Source organism: Dermacentor andersoni, chromosome 9 (assembly GCF_023375885.2).
Source record: "Dermacentor andersoni chromosome 9, qqDerAnde1_hic_scaffold, whole genome shotgun sequence".
In the NCBI taxonomy this organism is placed as follows: domain Eukaryota; kingdom Metazoa; phylum Arthropoda; class Arachnida; order Ixodida; family Ixodidae; genus Dermacentor; species Dermacentor andersoni.
Window position 1 is genome coordinate 75,637,242 of NC_092822.1, and position 20,276 is coordinate 75,657,517.

Consider the following 20,276-nt stretch of genomic DNA (forward strand, 5'->3'; position numbering starts at 1 on the left):
ATCACAGCGATTCTCGCGATTCGCACGTCCCTTGACTCATTCCCACAGTCGGCAACGCGACCTGAAGCGTTTGACGCATCGGTGAGGGTAACGTCGGTACCGGCGGCGCGCAACACGCCGCACTCTTCGAATCCGTCCGCCTCATTTCATCGGGGCAATCCCGGACAGCATGGTCAAAGCGATACGGGGGCGCCCGTATGGCCCATCGAAATGCCAAGAGCGGCCACGGCGACGGCTTTCGGTGGGCAAATGTGGCCTGGTGTCGCCGCCAGCGTTCGTTCAGCGCCAGAAGAAGCAAGGCCGCCCGCATTCGTTTCGCTCGAGATGCAACTATCCGGTGCCGGCCGACAGCAGTTCATGGAAGAGCATCGAGCAAGCTTCGACGCCGTGCATCCGGTGAACGTCACGCGGCAAGAGGCGCACACGGCACTCCGCGGGAGAGGCAGGGGTCGCGATTCCCAACACGTGATGCGTCCGCCCGTGCTCGTGGTTCAGGAGCGCGAGCCAGTGCCACAGCCGGGATCGGGGGACGAGCACTGGCCACACGAGTGGCAGCAAGCCAACCGCCGCGGCACGGGGCCGATCCGCCGAGGCCGAAAGGCTCTAGCGCAGCCGACCGCCGTCGCGGGCTTACCTCGCCAAAGTCAGAGTTGGCCGTCGGCGAACGGCACTTTGTGGACAGTGCCAAGCGCGAACGCGAGCATCGGTTCACAGGCAGCACGTTCGCCGACCTCAACGCCAGGTTCGCCCGCGCTTCAGCAGTCGGAAGGACGCCTTCCCGTGGGGGACAACGCTTTCGCCTCACTCTTGCCATGCCAGCTGCCGCCCAGCTCCTGGCTAGGGGGACCTACGTATCCAGCACCGACACCTCCTCCCGGACCGACACCTCCTCCCGTACCCTTCTGTATAGCTGGTGAGTGAACGCGGCTTGAGTGTCATTACTTTGGTTTACGCGCAGCATTTTACATCATGCAGATAAAGTAGTAGCGACAGACTTCTTTCGCAGTGGTGACAGACGATATGCAAGGCTCTTCAAATTGCTGTCAGTTTTGGCACCGCTGGATGAGTGACGCCTATTTGATGCATGTGCAAAGGCTGGTTTGGTTTGGTTTAGCTGATTTTTTGTAGGAATCGTTGTGGGACGCGCCGATTCGGGAAGATTGGCCAAGAGCGGGCACACACACACAGTGCCACATGTTGAGTGGCTAAATCAGAGAAACTATAAAGTAAATGAAAGAATCCGTAAATAGACAGCTTCAGCTCGGGGGCTCCTATCTGGGAAAGGCGAAACCATTTTTCTCGGCAACCACTGACCCAGATTTGATTAGGTTTGTTGCATTTACAAGATTGCATCTGAAAGTGGGCTTATACAGTTTCAAGATGCAAGCAAACCAATTAGCCCAGTTGTTCATTCTGTTAAAATATAAAATTAAGGACTAGTGACTATGGGTAGTAAATTTTCGATTTAGGTTGTAAATAAGACTTGATCAAAACCGCGAAGTTTCAGGAAACGAAACTATCATGTTTACAACTCTAACTCAGCAATGAAAAACGATATTACAATTCCGTACATTGCATCTAATACGACATCTAAAGCGGACGAAATATTTATCTTACACATGGCTCTCAAACAGACCGCTTGCACGTGAGTAGTACTTTTTGCAAAACACTTGTAAACAGTGTAACGAATTCACGTTAGATATAAATTATTATATCGAATTCGTCCGCTTTGGATGCCCTAGCGGATGCAGTTTACAGACCTGCGATGCCTGTTCTTCTCGCAGAGCTACGAAATTTGTAAGCTTCTTGCTTCTATATATTTCAAGCTTAGAAATATTTTTGAAAATATATTTTAAAACATTAAGGGGCCTAAAATAAAATGTCGTTTGTAACAGTCACTAGAAATAAACCATTACTTTCATGTGCAACATATTTAATTTACCTCGGCCCAGTGGTTATATCATAAAAGCGTACCTGCGCTTTGCATGTATTTGAAAAGGCGGCATTGAAGTTGGGCCCGAGCTAAAGCTTCAAGTAAGCAGCTTAACTACAATTAAGAATTTAATTAACAGGTGGGTGTTCTATGGCGATGTCGGTTAGCCGACAGAAATGTTCAGGTTTTATACAGGAAATTGTCTTTTGGTTACCCAAACAAATGTGCGATCACTTGGTCAGCATGCAAGATTTCTATAAGCCACTTCACGGGTACTTTCACATACTCTTTGTATGTACATATATATATATATATATATATATATATATATATATATATATATATATATATATATATATATATATACATATATATATATATATATCCAGCGAGTTGGCGACCAACCCAGCAGCCAGGCAGCCATGCCACATCCAGAGAAGTAGGCAGCGGAAGCTTTGCTTTAAGAATAAACAGCGATGTTATAAACCTGTGTTTCTATAATCCCAGGCTTCGTACTAACGAAGAAGCTTCTCTACAGGCTACACAACCCTGCGCACAAGTACACGCTTTGTCCTCGTCGTTATACGCCCCTGCTTTATTTCGAAAGCGTTCGTGCGTAGGGGATGAGCGCGATCAGAGGGGCACCGATCACTTCCGTACTACTTACTGCGACCACTTCGTTGTTCAGCGTGTAATTATTGCAGATAGGGTTTCTCTGCCTGCGCTACAATCCTCTGTGTAAACGACGTAGCCTCGATTTCGCTATGCAGAGGTGCTAACTGCCAGCCATTCGTCTTGATGTATTGTGCTGTTCTCCGAACAGACTACGACCTCGAACACTTGAGAAGCGTGGAAAGACGATATTCCCACGCCCAGATTTCATTTTTTGTCGCTTCTTAAGGAAATGTGTAATTCAGTCTGCGAGGCATCAGTACTTTTATTTTTATTAACAGAGAGAGCTTTGCAGTGCAACTTTTCTACTATCACAGTCCACCTTCTTGGGCGGAATGTCGTATTGGGGGGGAGGGGAAGCCAGTGTCCTTTACTTCCGTTATTTTGAACCGAGCATCCTTACGGGTCTTTTTTGCGAGGAACACTTTTGCTCATTATCGCAGCTAGCGTCAAGCTAGTCTAGTAACGTTGGCTAGCGTGACCTCAAAATAACGTTTACGGGTTCGCGTTTTATACAGCGTACAATCGCTGCAGCTTTCTTTCTTTTCCCTCCAAACACCTCCATTGCAAGGAGACGAACGCGGTATACGGCGCTATTACCATGTTTTTTTTTTTTTTTTGCTGCTAATTGAAGACTGCCGTCGCCACCCTATGCTATATCGTTAACCCTTGTTGCATTATTTCTCAGCCCTCGCATTCCTCCGCGCAGCCTCACAAAGCTGTCACAAAGCCCAATGTTTCGGGAGAACAAACCTACGTCTGGTACAGACAACCGCTGTAGCAGACGACACTGACACCCGTATATTTCATTGCGCTCTCGTCTTCTGTGATTTTATTGGCTGCTAACCAGAGCGAGGAGTTGTCGATCGGTGCAAGACGTGCCTGAACTTTCTGCAAACGCTTAAAAAAAAAAAAAAAAACAGCCATGGAACGAAAAGCCTTCGAATTGCCGCATACGCAGCCTCGTTGGCCCTGGATTTGCAGCTGGAAGTTGTTTCCGTCCGCCATGTTATTTCTGACGTGTCCAAAGCCGCTGACAAGGAAGCGCGCTAACAATGGTATTTCAGATTATAGATCGCCGAAAATGATGCCGCCAAATCGGACCCGACAGTGCGTTTCGCCGACCAACGATAGCACGCAAATCGGCCCCTGGTCTTAGCAGCACAATGCAGTGCCTTTTCCGGTCTGTCTTTTTAAACTTTTCTTTGCTCCGCGTTATCTATCGCGATGCAGAAATGGCTGTGGACGGCCCGAAGTTGTGTGCATGCGAAGTTGTGCGAGTTGAGAAGGCCGACGACACTGGCAGCGATGGGCTGGAGGAAGGTGTCGCTACTTATATCGAAGAAAGCAAGCTTACTAGGCATGGACTTTAGTCGCGCCTACGTGTATCCACAATTCCCCACATGTTGATCGCTGATTCTGTAGCCAAAAGCCTTGGCTAATGAGATTGCGCGCTGGACACGGATAGTGGTTTACCAGCTCGCACATAGACGAGCACACCAGCGATTAGTCGATTTGCACTTGCATTCGCGACGTTTCATGTATGTACAAAGAGTTGCCGTACTTGATCGGTAGAACAGATTTCGACGATCCACGACTGTGCTGGCCGCTAACAGTGTGTGTTAAATGTCGCTTACATAAAAAAAAACAATAATTTATATATTATATATTTTATTTGGGAGGGGGGGGGGGAGCACTACTCCTCCCAATAAAAGGTTTTCTTCCTAAATCACGCATTCTAAAGCGGTAGTGCTCCACTGGTTTGAAGAAGCACCCATAATTAATACTTTTGAGCATTTACTTTTATATGTATGCAAATAACAAAAAATAAATTATAGGGTTTAACGGGCCAAAACCACGATCTGATTATGAGGTACGCCCTAGAGGGGACTCCTGAAATTTGGACCGCCTGGGGTTGTTTAACGTTCGCTTAAATTGAAGCGCACGGGCGTCCTCGCATTCTAACCCCGTCGAAATGCGGCCGCCGCGGCCGAGATTCGATCCCGCGACCTTGTGCTCAGCAGCCCAACACCATAGCCACTAAGCAATCACGGCGGGTGGTACCCACGGCGTGGGATTCCACATGGATCATTCGCCCGAGTGATACAACTTCCCCATTCTATATAAACGCGCAATGGGCCGATGCGGGTGAAGACGCGGGAAGTCGCGTCTCTGCAATCTCCAACGATGAAGTTGTTTCAAGTTCAGTAATAAATTGGAAACTTTACTAAAGCGAGAAGGATCTACTCAAGCGACTAAGTTTATTTGCAAAAAACTATCAAGAGAGAGAGAGATAAAGAAGAAAGACCGGGAGGTTAACCAGATATCAGTCTCTAGTTTGTTACCCTATACACTGGGGTTGGGAGATAGGGGTTAGCAAGAGGACAGATAGGAAAACGTTATAAAATACACGCACACACGGAGGCACACACGCACAAGAGGCGTTCCAGTTAAAGACGTTCACAAAGGCTGGTAGATCGCAAAAGGCGAAATAGTGATTGCACGGCCTTCTTCTGTGACGGTAGGTCCTTTCGGTGGTGTAAAATTCTTTTTCCCGATAGCGGTTGGTTGTCCAGCTGGTCAAGTTCGTGGCGAAGGCATTCCCTCTGTGGACTCCACGTCGGGCAGGTTCACAAAATATGGTCAATCGATTCTTCATGACCGCAGTGGTCGCAGGTTGCGGTGTCGGTCATCCCTATGCGGAACGCACAGGCTTTAGTAAACGCAACGCCCAACCACAGTCGATACAAAAGCGTGGTGTCTCCACGGCGAAGCTGTGATGGCGCTCGAAGACTTAATGTAGGATTAAGGGAGTACAGTCGCGTATTTCTTAAATGTGGCTCATTCCATTGCGACGCGGTGCAGTGCCGACCAAGTAGGCGGAGCTTCCGTGCTGCATCAGTTCTAGAAAGTGGAATTGGGACGTGGTGCTCCTCAGTATGGGTTGAGCGGGCAACTTGATCCGCCCGTTCATTGCCGATAATCCCGCAGTGACTTGGAAGCCACTGGAAGATTATTTCATGGCTTGCATCACTTATATGGTGTAACGTCTCTGTAATATGAAATATTAGTTCGTGCGGTCCGCGACGTAAAGGGGACAGTATATAGAGACTGCAGCGCCGCCTTCGAATCGCAGAATACCGTCCACTTGTGTAGCGGTTCATCACCAATGTGATGAAGCGCAGTAAAGAGCGCTGCGAACTCTGCTGCCGTCGGTGTTGTCGCGTGGGTCGTCTTAAATTTGATTGTTGCAGTTTTCGCTGGTATGACGATTGCCGCCGCGAAGCTGTTTGGACGGACAGATCTATCAGTGTAAATATGTATAGAGTCACGGTAGTTCTTGCACAGATATAGTAGGGTGAACTGTTTAAGAACAGGTGATGATAGATCAGCTTTTTTTTCGAGATGCCAGGTATTGTGATGTTGATTTTTGACTGAGCGAGGCGCCATGGAGGAATCGAAGGTATCGCAGCCGGAGCGAAGCAAGCTGGCAATGATTCATCATGTGCGGTTATCGTTTGGCTGAAACATGTGTGTGGTCTGTCCGCTGGTAGAGAGGCTAAGTGGTGACGAGGAGTCCTGGCTAGATGCCTTATATGGGTCCTGAGCACTTCAATTTCAATGTGGGTCTTGACAAGGTGGTCTCTAGTGATCGCTATCGTAACCACTGTTGAAGCACTCTGAGGCAGTCCTAGACAGATCCGGAGCGCTTGAGCGTGAAGACTTTGTATTGGGCGTAAATTCGTTTCACCTGTGTTGGTTATTGCTGGCAAGCTGTATTGCAGAAATCCTAGAAAAAGCACCCTGCACAACTGTAACATGGCACTTGTCGACATTCGCCAGGTTTTGCCAGCGAAAAACTTGAACAGCTGGCAGCTAGATGCTTGTCAACTGTTTTATCACGTACGAAACGTGAGGGCTCCATGACAAGTCCCTTTCGATTATGACACCTAGAAACTTGTACGATGGAACCCGTCATATTATTTGCTCATTTATCATTACGCTGTAGTTTGTCATGGGTTTGCGCGTAAATGGAACTAGTGCGCATTTCTCGGAGGAAATTTCCAGGCCTCGATTACAGAGGTAAATAGCAGTTTGGGTGGCGGCTCTCTGAATTCTCGCTCGCAACTGTAGGCGTGTTACTGCAGACGTCCATATGCAGATGTCATCCGCGTACATTGATAGCCTGACTGTGGTTGGCACGTGCTCAAGGAGAGCAGTTAGGGTTAGATTAAATAACACAGGGCCAAGTACACCGCCCTGGGGACGCCGCGGTAGCTATAATGTAGATAAGTATGGCCTTCCTCGGTGCTTACAAAAAGGATCGCATAGAAAGATAGCTCCGTATCTATTGATACGGAGCTATCATTGTGCCATCTCTCCAAGTACAACTCAAGGAGAACACCTCCGGCTCGCTCCCCTAGGTGACACAGAGCTCGGCAGGAAATTCGGTCAGGTCCTGGCGCTGATGTGCGGCTACACAAAGCTAATACTGCCTTAAGTTCGTGGATTGAGAATGGTAGATCCATGCGGTGATCACGTGGTGGCGGGCTGCTCGGAGGCGATGGAATGTTGGTAGCTGTGCGTTGGCCGGATAATCTGGCGCAGAAATCCTCTGCCACGTCAATCTCCGATCTCTTTTGAGAGAGGGCAAGAGCCTTGAATGGGAATCGCTGTACGGGGAGTGTCCGGAGTCCGCGCACCGTTCTCCATAGTTGCGATAAAGGCTTGCGTGGATCTAGCGACTCAAAGAAGGCAGTCCAACGTTGCGATTCGAGCTTGTATAATCGGCGCTGGATCTTCTTTCGCGTGCGTCTGGCGGTCCATAAATCGTCCATTGTCTTCGTACGTCGGTATCATAGTTCAGCACGTCGTCGGATTGCTCGAAGTCATTCTAGTTCCACATCAAATTCGGTCAGTTTCGAAGAGCATGTGAGAGTACGCATAGTGTCTTGCACCGCGCTCTTGATTGCCTCTTCCAAGTCGAAAGATGGATTGGCGTCGCAGTGTTCTTCCATGATAGACTGAAGTTTAGACCAGTCCACTCTTTGGATCGTATCCCGTATTTTGGAAGGGGACAGTCCTCTGATCTTGACGTACGTGGGGATATGGTCGCTTCCGTGCGTCTCTATGTCCACAAACCACCCTGCACGTCTGACAAGGCTTCGTGAGACGAAAGCCAAGTGAAGACAGCTGCTGTACGTGGAGCCACGTAAAAACGTAGGACTTCCATCATTCAGCAGCCAAAGTTCATTACTGGAGGCGAAAGATACCAGAGCTCTGCCTCTCGAGTTGATCTTCAGACTTCCCCAGAGTGTGTGATGGGCGTTGAAATCTCCAATAATGACCCAGGGATTGGGAGTTGAGGAAAGGATGTCTCGTAGTCTTTTGTGATCGAATCGACTTGACGGAGATAGGTAGCCACCCACAAGAGTAAAGGCCAAATTCTTTTTCCTTACGTTTAGGCATATATATTGATTATCGTCATTAGGCGGTACAGGCTGATGAATGTAGGTGAGCTCACGGCGAATAATCACCAAAACCTTACTGTTTTCACCAACAGTTGACGACATAAACAATTCATATCCAGAAAGCCTGATCGTTTTCGATAAGTTCGGTTCGCAAATGATGATAATGGGAAACATACTGACACACACGTAGCGACAGAAATCCGAAAGGCGCGCTCTGAGTCCGCGGGCATTCCACTGAAAAATAGCTGCTTGTCGGACCTCATCCCTAAAAGACAGTAGCTGTGGAGCCATGATCTACTCAAGGTTTGCCAGCACCGGACATAGGGCGTCCAGTACTTGAAGCGCACTTCTGTTTTCTAGATACAGGGAGAGTGCTTGCCTGTTGAGGATGCGCATGTTGTCAGTAGCGTTCTGTGGCACAAACAGGATGGAGTGAGGCCATCGTTGAGGCGCCGTTTTCACGGTGTTCTAGCTGGATGCCGAAGATCCGTTGATAATTCTTCGTTTGGCTTTGTGGTATTGCACAAGTCGAAGGCTGACTTCCGAGGACTCGTCATTTGATGGGGCGTACAGCTCTCTATCCTCGCTATCACTCGACGTATTTCCTGGCTTCCTCGAACCTATGTCCGCGGGTGAACGGCAACCGGGAGGGTCCTCGGGGTGTTCTACATCCATCACAGTGATGTAGGGGGCGGTAGACCCCACAGGTGCAGTGAGAAGTCCAGAAAAGCACAGAGACTGGCGAGATGTGTTCCGCAAGAGAAACATTTCTTCTTCCTCCTCAAAAAGAAAGAAAGAAAACTGTCAAAATTATCACAATTTCCCTGTCATGCGCGCAGTTCGAAACACACTCTCATAGTGCATAGCACGCCGTCCGACGTCAGGCAAAGCACATTTTACGTCACCGGAGGCTAATGTGGTGGTCTCGTGGTACCAGGCACCACTCACGCGTGCAGAAGCACTTGCTGCCGAAATCAGAGTCCAATCACTGATGATTGTGATAGTTCGCCCTTTCTGCGTTTAATAGCTTTCCGCAACATGATCGTTGTGTGGCCTTCCACCACTGCACCGAACTGACTGGAGCCCGGCGATGATGATTTCTTTTGGCCTCCTCGTTGTATTGGGGACACGAGAAGTAGACATGCACCTAGCCCACTTGAGCTAACCATGTTTTACTACATCAATTGCAGTTTAGCATATTGCTTATCGCTATGCTTGTTCTGTTTCTTATCCATAAAAACCTTTATCTCTACCTTGCGCAATTACCTATGCCTGTAACAACCTCAGCTCTATCAATCTCTTCTCGGATTTTCTCCCTATGCAGAAAACGTCTTTTGCTTATGTCGACCGTTGACTGCTTGCTTCCGTCCGATTTCAATCCCAACTCTTCTGGAAGGTGAACGTTGCCTATGCGGTTCTCACTGGATGAATAGTCGTCAATTCTATTACGATGGGCTGCATGAGCGTCTCCAGCAGGCAAAAAAAACTCATCCAGTTGTGAATAGTATTTGCTCCGGTATGTTTTTGCTATCGGGCAGCCAGCTCGGGCCTCAAACAGCAAAGCATTTGTCCTTCGTGTTAGCGCACAGATTTTCTCTCTTAATTACTTTCACGCCGTTACTGCAAATTTCTATTAGCTTTGTTTGTTTGTTTGTTTCTTCCCTTGCACATATTTTGCCGTCGCTGCTTCTATGGTGCATTTTTTGGCGACTCTGGGTTGTCTGTCTACACTTTCAACTGCTGTGTACTTGGTGTCCAAACTTTCTTGACCTCTCTCCATTTCGTGCACACGCTTGTGAGGTAAAGATACTTGTGCACTTTAACCGCCAATTTTTTTTAATGCGAAATCATTATAGGCCTGTTAGATATGGAGCTGTTTCCTGCGCCTACTTCGAGTTCCCCGGACCACATCGAATCGCAGCACATTCCAGAGGATCGCTCGAGCCAACAAGTTCACGTGCCAACAAGTTCGTACGCCGCGGTAGCTATTCAATGCTTGAGTTTTCCAGAAAACGAAGGGATCGCCCGGCATTGTTGCAGGGAAAGTGGGTCCCGAAACAAGACGGCTGCGATGTTCCGGGAAGGCCTGGCAGCGTCGCACCGGTTGCCTTTGAAGAGGGCATTTGCCACCTCAGCGGGGCCGTACCACCGGGAGCAGGTGAGCCTCGGACAATGGAGCCCAATCGTGCCCCTTCTCCGCCTTTGAAGAAAGCATTGCACCACAGCAAGGCAAGACCGCGGGGAGCCGCCGGTTGTGACATCACCGCACGGGTGCCTATCATTGGCCGAAGGTGGCGTCATCTGAGCGGGCTCTCCCATTAGCCGAACATGACGCGACTTCCAGTCCTCGAAGGGTTTAAAAGAAGCATTCCAGAGAGACCAGAGCATTCCCTGATTCACCTCTCTCGAACTTCTTGCCGCGGGCCGCAGCGTCCGAGTTGCTGCCGGCCCGTAATGACTGTACTACTGTTACTTGACTCTCACCTCTCTGTATATAATGTAAAATAAACCCTCCCAAGTTTTGTTTTTTCATCCCGAAGTCCGTCCCTCAACCCCTACAGGCCCCATTACGCTAGAATCCCGCGTAGTTGACGTGACTGAAAGATGGTACCAAAACTGGCCGACGGCGCAAAGAGTAAGAACACGTCAAACAATGCTCGGATTGACGTCGAATTTCTCTGCGAGATTCCTGTAAATAAAGCAAATTAATGGCTTTGAAAAAAAAAAAATTGGCACATATCCGTCTGGGATGGAATCGAACACGGGCCTCCGGGATGCGATACGAGCACGCTTTTCCCGACTCCACGATGTCGCCACGGTTCTGGCTGACTAAACGTTAGGCCAAGTGCGCGCGTGACGGCACATCCAACGGGGAGGTGATAGCGTCACGTCATGAGTGTATAAAATGAGCGCGTTCAGGACAGTTCCGAGGTCTACAAACGGTATAATGCTTTCGCATTCCCCGCACGTAAGCAGTCTTGAGTGTGTCTGCCGAATTTTTCTCATCCATGTTCCTAAGTCTTTGCTGGAAACCACTTTTGCTCAGTTCTTTCCTGACTTCAAAAAGGGATTTATCTATGTCACCCCGCATGACTGATCTGTGATGCCATCGGACGGCGATTTCCGGTTTTGGTTTTCCCGCTTCACGCCCGAAATATGAAGCCACGCTGCGGTTTGTGAAGGTCTCATTTGTAAAGCTGTCATGGAATTGAGTCTTCATACAGTAGAGTACTTTCTACAAATCACTGTAAGTAGGCGGCCCGGCAGATCTACGAAAGCCCAGAAACTATCGTGCTCAGGCATACATCGTTAATTTATAGTAATAATTAAAGCGAAAAGAGAAAAAAAAATTATGCAGGTCCCACGCACTGGGCGAATCGATGTAAGTGAATCCTTCTGTTCTGTTTGTTTTCGTTGGCTCTATTTGGTGGTGATGTTGACGGCATAGATACCTAGATGCTGCCTTTCGTGCGTCCCTGAGTTTGTCTACGTATAGTACACACTAAGCGAGACGTGTTTTCTCAAGGTATTGTTGCGCGCCATTGTTCGTAGCCTGAGAAAACATTAGCACTGCCATTCCTTCACATGACGCATAGCATCGTTGCTTGAGTGTTGATTTGTTGGACGGCCACAGGCGCGTATTGTCGCTTTCACTCCGTCGGTGCTTCAATGACGCTTTGCGTCTGCACACCCTGTGTCAGTTGTCCGTATCGACAAACTTGCATGGTGGTTATTTTTTCAGAAATAGCAGGAACTTCTACCGTGCCCTGAATTAAAGCTTTTGCACTTTGTCCGAAACCGTTGCCATGTCTAGTAGTAGCGTTTCCTTTATTCAAGTGGCCTCAAACGAAGCATGCTTTCTGACGGCGCCTTTCCCTTCCTATGCGATATTGCCATTTATTCAAGCTGCCACGAGCGAGAAGTGGAGAGGTAGTTAACAGCCATTTGGTTACGGCGCTCGATTTTACGCATTCACTGTCTGCCATTCTATCTCCCCTTTGGGCTGTTGCGCGTGGGTACAAAGGTAAGCGCTCCAGCCAGGGGCGTGGTCGGGGGGGGGGGGGGCTATGGGGCTTCAGTCCCCCCCCCCCCCCGAAATTTTTTTCGTGCTGTGATGCACCGCCGACCAAAGAACTCCCAGCGCCGTAAATCATTCTGGATTTTGTCTGGAATGTATTTTGCACGCTCGAAAAGACATTTCGGCACGAAGATTGTGAACTCGGGCTGCATTTCGTGGCAACTCCCACGCACCTGGAGTCACATAACGCAAAGGTCCCCAACTGAGCAAAGTTTCAAGGGCGCTTTGATGGCGAGTGGGCTCGTCGCGGCATCTCGCAGAGGCTGCGGTATCTACGGACCGCATGGATTTCAATTCCGAAACTTTATGGGTATAAAGGTCACAAACTTTTGATGTGAAAGGTACGTTGACATTTCGAAAGTCGTGCCTTACATTTTCAATCCCGGATCTTTGTGAGTTAACTGTTTTTATAAACATTTGGTGCCAAAGCTGCATTGACTTTTCTAAAATCGTACATCGGACCATACAATGAGACAAGCCAAATCAACACACTATCAGAGAAGTTGACAAAGCACACAGCGAGGTCCGATGAGACGAAGCGTTGTGATGGTTCATTTGTGCCATCATGTCACAGAAAAAAATATCAACATTTTTTTTCACCTGTGCCACAGCATCCATGTCATGACGCTAAAGCCAGCAAATGTAACTGTGTTCTTATTTATTTTTTCTACTTTGACTTTTATTCGCGAGGACACATTGAGGCTCTTCAGTTTTCTTGTTCTCGCTACTCGCGGGTTGCCAGAGCCAATCAGAGGTCATGCATTTTTCACGTGTTGCCCTGACGACCACGCGGCGCACTTTGGTGCGCGTTCGTTTTTCTCTGGCCCAGTGGATTTTGGCCTCAGAGAGTTTTGAACGCTTTCTCGCTAGCAGACGACAAAAAGAAGCATTGGTCGTTCGCCGCCACCATTGTGGGGACTCGACAGATTGCAACGCGTTCGCTTAAGGGCATCACCATCATTTCGATGTTATCGCAACGTCTACGGAAAGTCTTTTATTTGACCAGTGTAGGATAGAGAGCAGCATGCATATGGTTCTCTGTAGACCGTACGTCTCAGGTTTTCTTCGATATTCTTCGGGTATCTAAATTAGGTGCCCCAGATAGGCATTCGATTGTGGCCAACATGCTTTCCTTTGCGTTTCGTCATTTCGATGCCTCCCCCCCCCCCCCCCCCCACACACACACACAGAAAGACATTATTGCGGCGCAGCGAATTCTCGCATGGTGAAAGATCGATTTTGTTACTTCTTTTCCAAAAAGTAATGGGCCACGACACTCTTCAGTTGCCGGATACACTTATTATATTATTGCGATAGCAATTATTTGGACACTCAGGCGCATACCTGTAGTCACCGTCATGTTCCGTATGAAGTCCAAGGGCGATAACATCGGCTGCGCGCGCCGCATGCTGTATGTGCGAGTGAAAGTGCGGGGGAGGGGGGGCGGGGCCAAGAATGGTGGGCCAGTCTTGTGTGCGCAACGGAGAAAAGCGGGGAGGAAGCGTGCCGCCTTCCGTCGCGCGCGATGCATCGGGAGAATGGAGGGAGGGTGGGCGGGCCTTTAAATTCTTTGATTTAAAATCATGGGGTTTTACGTGCCAAAACCACTTTTCGATTATGAGGCACGCCGTAATGGAGGACTCCGGAAATTTTGACAACCTGGGGTTCTTTAACGTGCACCTTAATCTAAGTACACGGGTGTTTTCGCATTTCGCCCCCATCGAAATGCGGCCGCCGTGGCCGGGATTCGATTCCGCAACCTCGTACTCAGCAGCCCAACACCATAGCCACTGAGCAACCACGCCGGGTGTTCTGTGATCTGTGAATCTGTGATTGCGCAACATGTTTATTTGCCTGGTTTGACGCGTTATACAGGGTGTTTAGCTAACTTTAGCCAGAGTTTAAAAATATGCCGATGCACTCTAAGAAGACGCGACCAAATGCATGTTCCTTACTTTGGTATGCAGTCTTTCACGCTATTTCTCTACTTTGCTTAATTAGATAATTATTCAAGATTAATTGACTAACTTCTGAAGCAACGAAGCTAGGAAAAAAATTCCAATTAGAAAGTGGCAGAATGGTTTGCGAAACGTCCGAATAAACAGTTTTTGCTTTCTAAGTGTTTTTCAGCTCACTGCGGATGCCCGCGAAATACAAAAAACACAACGTGGCATGCCCGCTTACGCGTCGTGATTGCACTGCTCCCAAGCGTTCTGCGCACTAACAGCCATAGGTGCGCTGCCGCTTAAAAAGTGACAGGGCAGCGACGCAAGCGTTGGCTGTTCGATTTAGGCTAGCAACCGTTATCTCCTGCGCTGTGTACAGCGACTGACGGATGTGGTGGTGATGATAGCTGGTAGTTCCAGACAGCGATAACACACTCTTGTGGATCGGCTGTGTTAAAGCGCGATCAATTTCGTGATGCCTTTTTCCAACTAGGAAAAAGCAGATCTTGCCCTAGGAGCTGCAGGCGAACAGGGACGGCAGGCTGCAAGAATATTTTGAAGCTGGCAGCCGGGTACGCGACCAAGCTCGATGACAATATTCAACACCTACGAGTCGCCGAAGGAAGCCGGCAGCTTCACAGGAAAGAGGCAGAAAGCTTCACTCATAAATAGTGAGGTTCGCTCCAACGTTTTATCTTTCATGGCGGCTAATCCACGCTAGCACGTGCAGCATGGCGCACAGTTCGGTGTGTCCAATTCAACTGCCTGGATGATCTTGAAAACAGCTGGACTATCGCCTGCAGTTGCATGAATGCCTGGAGTCAAGGGATCTCCAAAAGAGACCCGACTTTGCGAATTGGATTGGATTTTTGATTCAGGAGGAGCAGGATTCTGACTTTCTCACCAAGGCTTCTGGACTGACGAGGCAAACTTCGCCAGAAATTGCCAAGTAAATATCCACAACGCACACTATCGCAGCGAGCAAAATCCCCACTGGCTAGGAATATCCCTCCACCAATATCAGCGGTCTTTTAACATTTGGTGCGGAATATATGACAGCGCAGTCATTGGCCCAGTGTTTTTTAACAACACTCTGACCGGCAAGAGTGAGTTACTCAAAGAGCCGGTTGAAGACTTCTGCTGCAACATGCCACTAGCCCAGCTTGACGCAATGTGTTATTAGCACGACGCGGCCCCAGCCCACAGCTGCAGTCAAGCACGAGCATAGCTTGACGTTACCTTCTCAGGGCAATGGTTAGGGAGAAACGGGCCTGTCTTGATGCCTGCAAGGTCATCCGACCTCAACCTTCTTGACTTTTGGTGTTGGGAGTGCTGAGCACCAACCAGGTTGCGGGATTGAATCCCGGCCACGGCGGCCGCATTTCAATGGGGGCGAAATGAGAATACGCCCGTGTGCTTAGATTTAGCTGCACGTTAAAAATCGCCAGGTGGTCGAAACTTCCGGAGTCCTCCACTACCGCGTGCCTCATAATCAGAAAGTGGTTTTGGTACGTAAAACCCCATAATTTGACCCTCTTGACTTTTTCTTGTGGGGCTATATTAAGGATCACGTACACACGACGGAAAGGACCGACTTCAAAAGCCTTACAGGAAAATATAACTGACGACTGCCGCATGCAGTATTTCACCGACGATGCTTAAGGCAGCGACACCAAGCTTTCTTAGAAGATCCCTGTGTTGTATCGCTGCAGAAGGTGACCTCTTCGAGCGCTTGCTGTGAAAGCGCAGGAAAAATAAACGTAAAGTTAGTGATGCTGCGTCTGGTCAGTTAGGATACTCTTATTCTACCATTTGCAGCCTTCTGAAAACTGAGTTTTTTTTATTTAGGGATGTTCAATTTGCTTACAGCTATCGCGAAATGACGGACCTGTTACTTCCAGCAGCACAAGCGATAACAGCTGTGTCGGCTTAACGTTATAACAAACTTTCGCGAGGGGAGCACATCGCTGGCCCGTAAATGGCACAGCTAACGCCTACGTCGCTGCTTTGTCGCCTTTTAGGCGGCAGCGCGCCTATGGCTGTATGTGCGCGGAACGTTTGGGAGCAGTGTAATCACGACGCGCAAGTGGGCATGTCACGTGGTGTTTTGTACTTCGCGGGCATCATCAGTAAGCTGAAATGCACTAATGTTGAATTCCAATGGCGGAGTCGGAGCAAGTTTTTCTGCTCGTTTCGGAGCAAGTTTGTTCCAATGGCAGAGTGAGGGCGGGAGTAAGGTGTTCCAATGAGAGAGTCGGAGGGAATTCAGAGCGGGAGTCACTCCGTGGAGCAGAAAAAGCTGCTCCGCCAAAATCGGCGGAGTGGACCGGAACTCTGCGTGACGTATTTCCTTTACCACGTTTGTCCGCTGGGAGGCGCCACCGGTCACGACTCGCGAGGAAGCAAAAGCTGCTGCACGCTTGGCGAGATATCCATTCCGCACTTTTAAAAAAACAACAGGTGAACGGCGCTGAAGAGACAAGTGACCGGTGCGGCGGTGCTGGGAGCAAACAGCGGAAGAAAATCACAACACGCAAGGTATCCTGGGTAACTCGGTGATAGAACTTCCGCTTCCGCCTTGCTCCGGCGGCGCAGGTTGTGTTCCATTCGCGGATCTGGAGGCGTTGCTCTGCGCCAGAGTCGAGTGCTCGCTCGCGGAGTCCGTCGGCTGCTCCGACTCCGCCATTGGAATTCAACATAATACTTAATATATATATATATATAGAACGACAGAAACTGTTTATTCGAACGTTTTGCAAACCTCTGTGCAATTTTCTAATTAGAATTTTTTCCTAGCATCGTTACTTCAGAAGTTGGCTTAATAATCTTGACAAAAAATCTAATTGAGCAAAATACAAAAAAATAGTGCGATACACTACATACAAAAGTGAGCAACATGGGCTTGGTCGCGTCGTCTTAAAGTGTGATGTGATAACTTTATTTGGAATCCGGCGATTGGGAGGCCCGGGCCTGGGGCCGCCTAGATGGCCACTGGGAGCTGCTGCTCCCGTGCGGCTTCTTTGGCTCGCTGGACGGCCCAAAGTTGGTCTTGGACGGCCCGCTGGACGGCCCAAAGCTAAGCAGCACGGCCGACCACCGCGCCCGTAGATTTTCTGGGGAGACTGCCATTTTATTTTGGTATATTTCACATCCCCACAACATGTGTTGAAGGGTGGCTCTAACAGAATTGCATAGCTTGCACATATCGCTCTCGTATATATCGGGGTGGAAAGTTTTTAGTTGCACGGGACTCGTATAAGTTTCTGTTTGTAGTCGCCTCCAAGTAAATTTTTAAACTCTGGCTAAAGTTAGCCGAAATACCCTGTGTACAGTGACTTTTGCTTAGATACGTAGATTTATTGGATACTTATATGTAGATTTAAATATCTTGTTGCGAGGTTTTGTGGATGCATGCAGTGAACTTTGTAACCAGAGACACCTTTTTGCTTTTTATCAAGCTTTATCTTCGCATTTGTATGTTCCATTGCACTTCGCATTTCTAATGCATATTTTGCAAAATGCTGCTTTTTATATGTGATCTCTCTTGCGACTGTAATTTCGACGCAATTACAATGCACGACCGGTGACAGCTGCTCCTGCGCAGTACATTGGAATGAAGGACTGCGTACTGAGATTTTTCCCTGGCCCTTGCATATGTACAAAATGTAAAAAGGTTCTTCAATGACAAAGTTTCATTGAAATATTTGTCCTCAACTTGTTCATTTCACGGCCTTTACATTTATCATATGAGTGGTATGCACTGCTTTGCTGGTTTCGCACTGATATAGTTCTAAAGTTCGTGGGATATTTTCTTTCTTATTAAACAAACAAGAAACATGGAAGCATTGATATCCGTTATTTCTGGCACAACTTTTGGGACATAAGAACATATTCTTTTAAGAAAAAATACATATTTTACTTGTCTTGACAGTGCGTAGCGTCCAAGATTTCGTTCGCAGCATCTTTGGCAATGTAAATTCAGTTATTATTCATCTATTTGATCCCTCGGCAAATTCTGTGAGGAGGCCGAGCTGCAGCGTGAGCTCGGCCTCTCCACAGCCCTCGCGCCCGCAGCGACGCGACCACCTTGCGGCTCGTTCGTTCTCTCAATCCGGCTACGATGGACTTCTTAGCGCGTTGGCTAATGAGCCGTAGCCAAGACGAAGCGCACCGACCACGCCGTCTTCGTAAACGTTGCTCTTCGTGTCATACTGCTTGTCCCTCATATATTCTCGAAGTAGGTGGAACAAGGCTTAAATTTGGAAGTGCAAATTCACTGAGTAACTTGGAAAAGAGTTCGCCTTGACGTAAACAAAAATTGGAGTAATTGCTATTTCTCGTTTCTATTTTTGACGTAGCGCGCAGTACCATAATAGCCTTTATGCAACAAGTATATTGTGACGTGACCTAGCGTTCTTGACAACAAATTCAGCATTAACACATCAGGAATAATGTTTACTATTAAAAGGCTATTTACGTATTTAGCTAACTCTCGATTAAAGCGAACTGCTTATGTCTGCCACTGAAATGAAGGCGAACCAGCAAAAATTGTCATTTTAACGCGAAGGCCTCGTTTGTTGCACTTTAGGAAAACTGCCCTTAAAGAACGAGTTGAAACGCTAAAGCTGGTTTATAACTTCATCGCAGAAGGGCCACGAACGAAACTGTCCAGCGTCAACTGTGCTCATGAATGCCACCCACAAATGTTCTAACGGCTTATGCTCATCGTATCCTTTGGCTTTTGTGATACGTTTTCGTTTCCTTGTCAGTGCAACCAATTGTGATGCGATTGAGCAACGTTCCAATTGTGACCGCTCAATGTGCGCAGGTGACCAGCCCGTACAAACGGCAAACTGGAACATTCCACTGTCTCTGCCTCGGGAGACGCCACCGATCACAGCGGCGCCGTCGGGGAAGCAGCTCTACAGTTCACCCAATGACTCGCTGCTTCCTCAGCCTTCACCGCGAAGCTCCGCGCCACTGACAGCGCGAGGACGGAAACGCGGCCGCCCGAGACGGCTCTCGCCACCAGCACAACCAGCACGAGCACCACAGGCCAGTGCTGGACCACCGGGAGGAGAGGAAGTGAATGTGGCCCGCCCTGCAAGGCCAGCTGAACCGCCGCTTCGACCGCAGGAACTGACGCCAGCGCCACCGCGTGCTGAATACCCAATCTCGCCAATGTCCTACCATCTCCATGATGTCACCGAGCCCGACAACTTTACGGAAGCGGAACCTTTTAGCGAAGAAATGTCTTTGCTTTTAGATGATGTTATTGAGGTTTTGGGACGAGACCGTCAGCTGAGTGATGCATCTTTTCAGCAGTGATTTCGGTGATTGTGTCTGTTGCACGTGGTAGCCTCGCGGCTTCCATCGAGCTCGTCCTGGTGTCGATGGATCTGCAATTTGGAAAAGCATCAGGCAGAACGCATCTTTTAGGGGTGACTATGTACATTAATGCGATTAGCATTCAAGGGATGGTACCTATGTAATTCGGTGGTGGGAAATTTATTATTGGATGAGATTTTAATTATTGTAATTGTTGTGTAATTGTGGGAATGTAAGTTGTGTGTCCGGAAGCATACCTTCGCACGTACCCAGTGACCCAAGTTGTCTAAGACATATATATATATATATATATATATATATATATATATATATATATATATATATATATATATGCAGCCTTCATCAATTTGTCTTTTTGGGCAGATACATACCCAGCGGCCATAGGTCGGCCAATGTGGGAGAATACTCACTCACTCTCACTGGCACACACTGGCATTCGCACTCACATCCATTCACACTCACTGGCACTCACTCGCACTCACGCCTTTTAAATGAGTACGCGTGATTGTGAGTGAGTGCACTCGTGAGTGTGCTGCCCTCTGCCGCTCACAATTGGTGTATATTCAGACCGAAGCTTCCAGTTTATCACCTATTACATATGGAGTGCGAGAAGGCAGTGCTTTGGACCCGGTTTTATTTTTAATATACATAACCGATTTGTCCTCCCGGTTACTTGGTAACATCCATCCAAAGAAAAGCTGCTTTGGAGAGGACTTGCCGCATAGCTGCTGTTTCTGTTACCGTGACGACGTAAACAACCATGTGCACCGCCACTTTCCTAAAGTATCGCCCGGCCGAAAGGGCTGTAACTGAAGGGCGCCTTGGCG

The 20,276-nt window shown here is 48.4% G+C and overlaps 1 protein-coding gene across 1 annotated transcript; it reads left to right on the forward strand.

Moving 5' to 3' along the window:
* The first annotated feature begins 324 nt into the window (after positions 1-324).
* LOC126527820 (uncharacterized) lies at positions 325-19,713 on the forward strand. The gene is made up of 2 exons (XM_050175672.2): positions 325-913; positions 18,929-19,713. Exons 1-2 carry the CDS (start codon positions 325-327, stop codon positions 19,426-19,428), a joined length of 1,089 nt encoding a protein of 362 aa, XP_050031629.1. The 3' UTR covers positions 19,429-19,713.
* Positions 19,714-20,276: the final 563 nt, after the last annotated feature.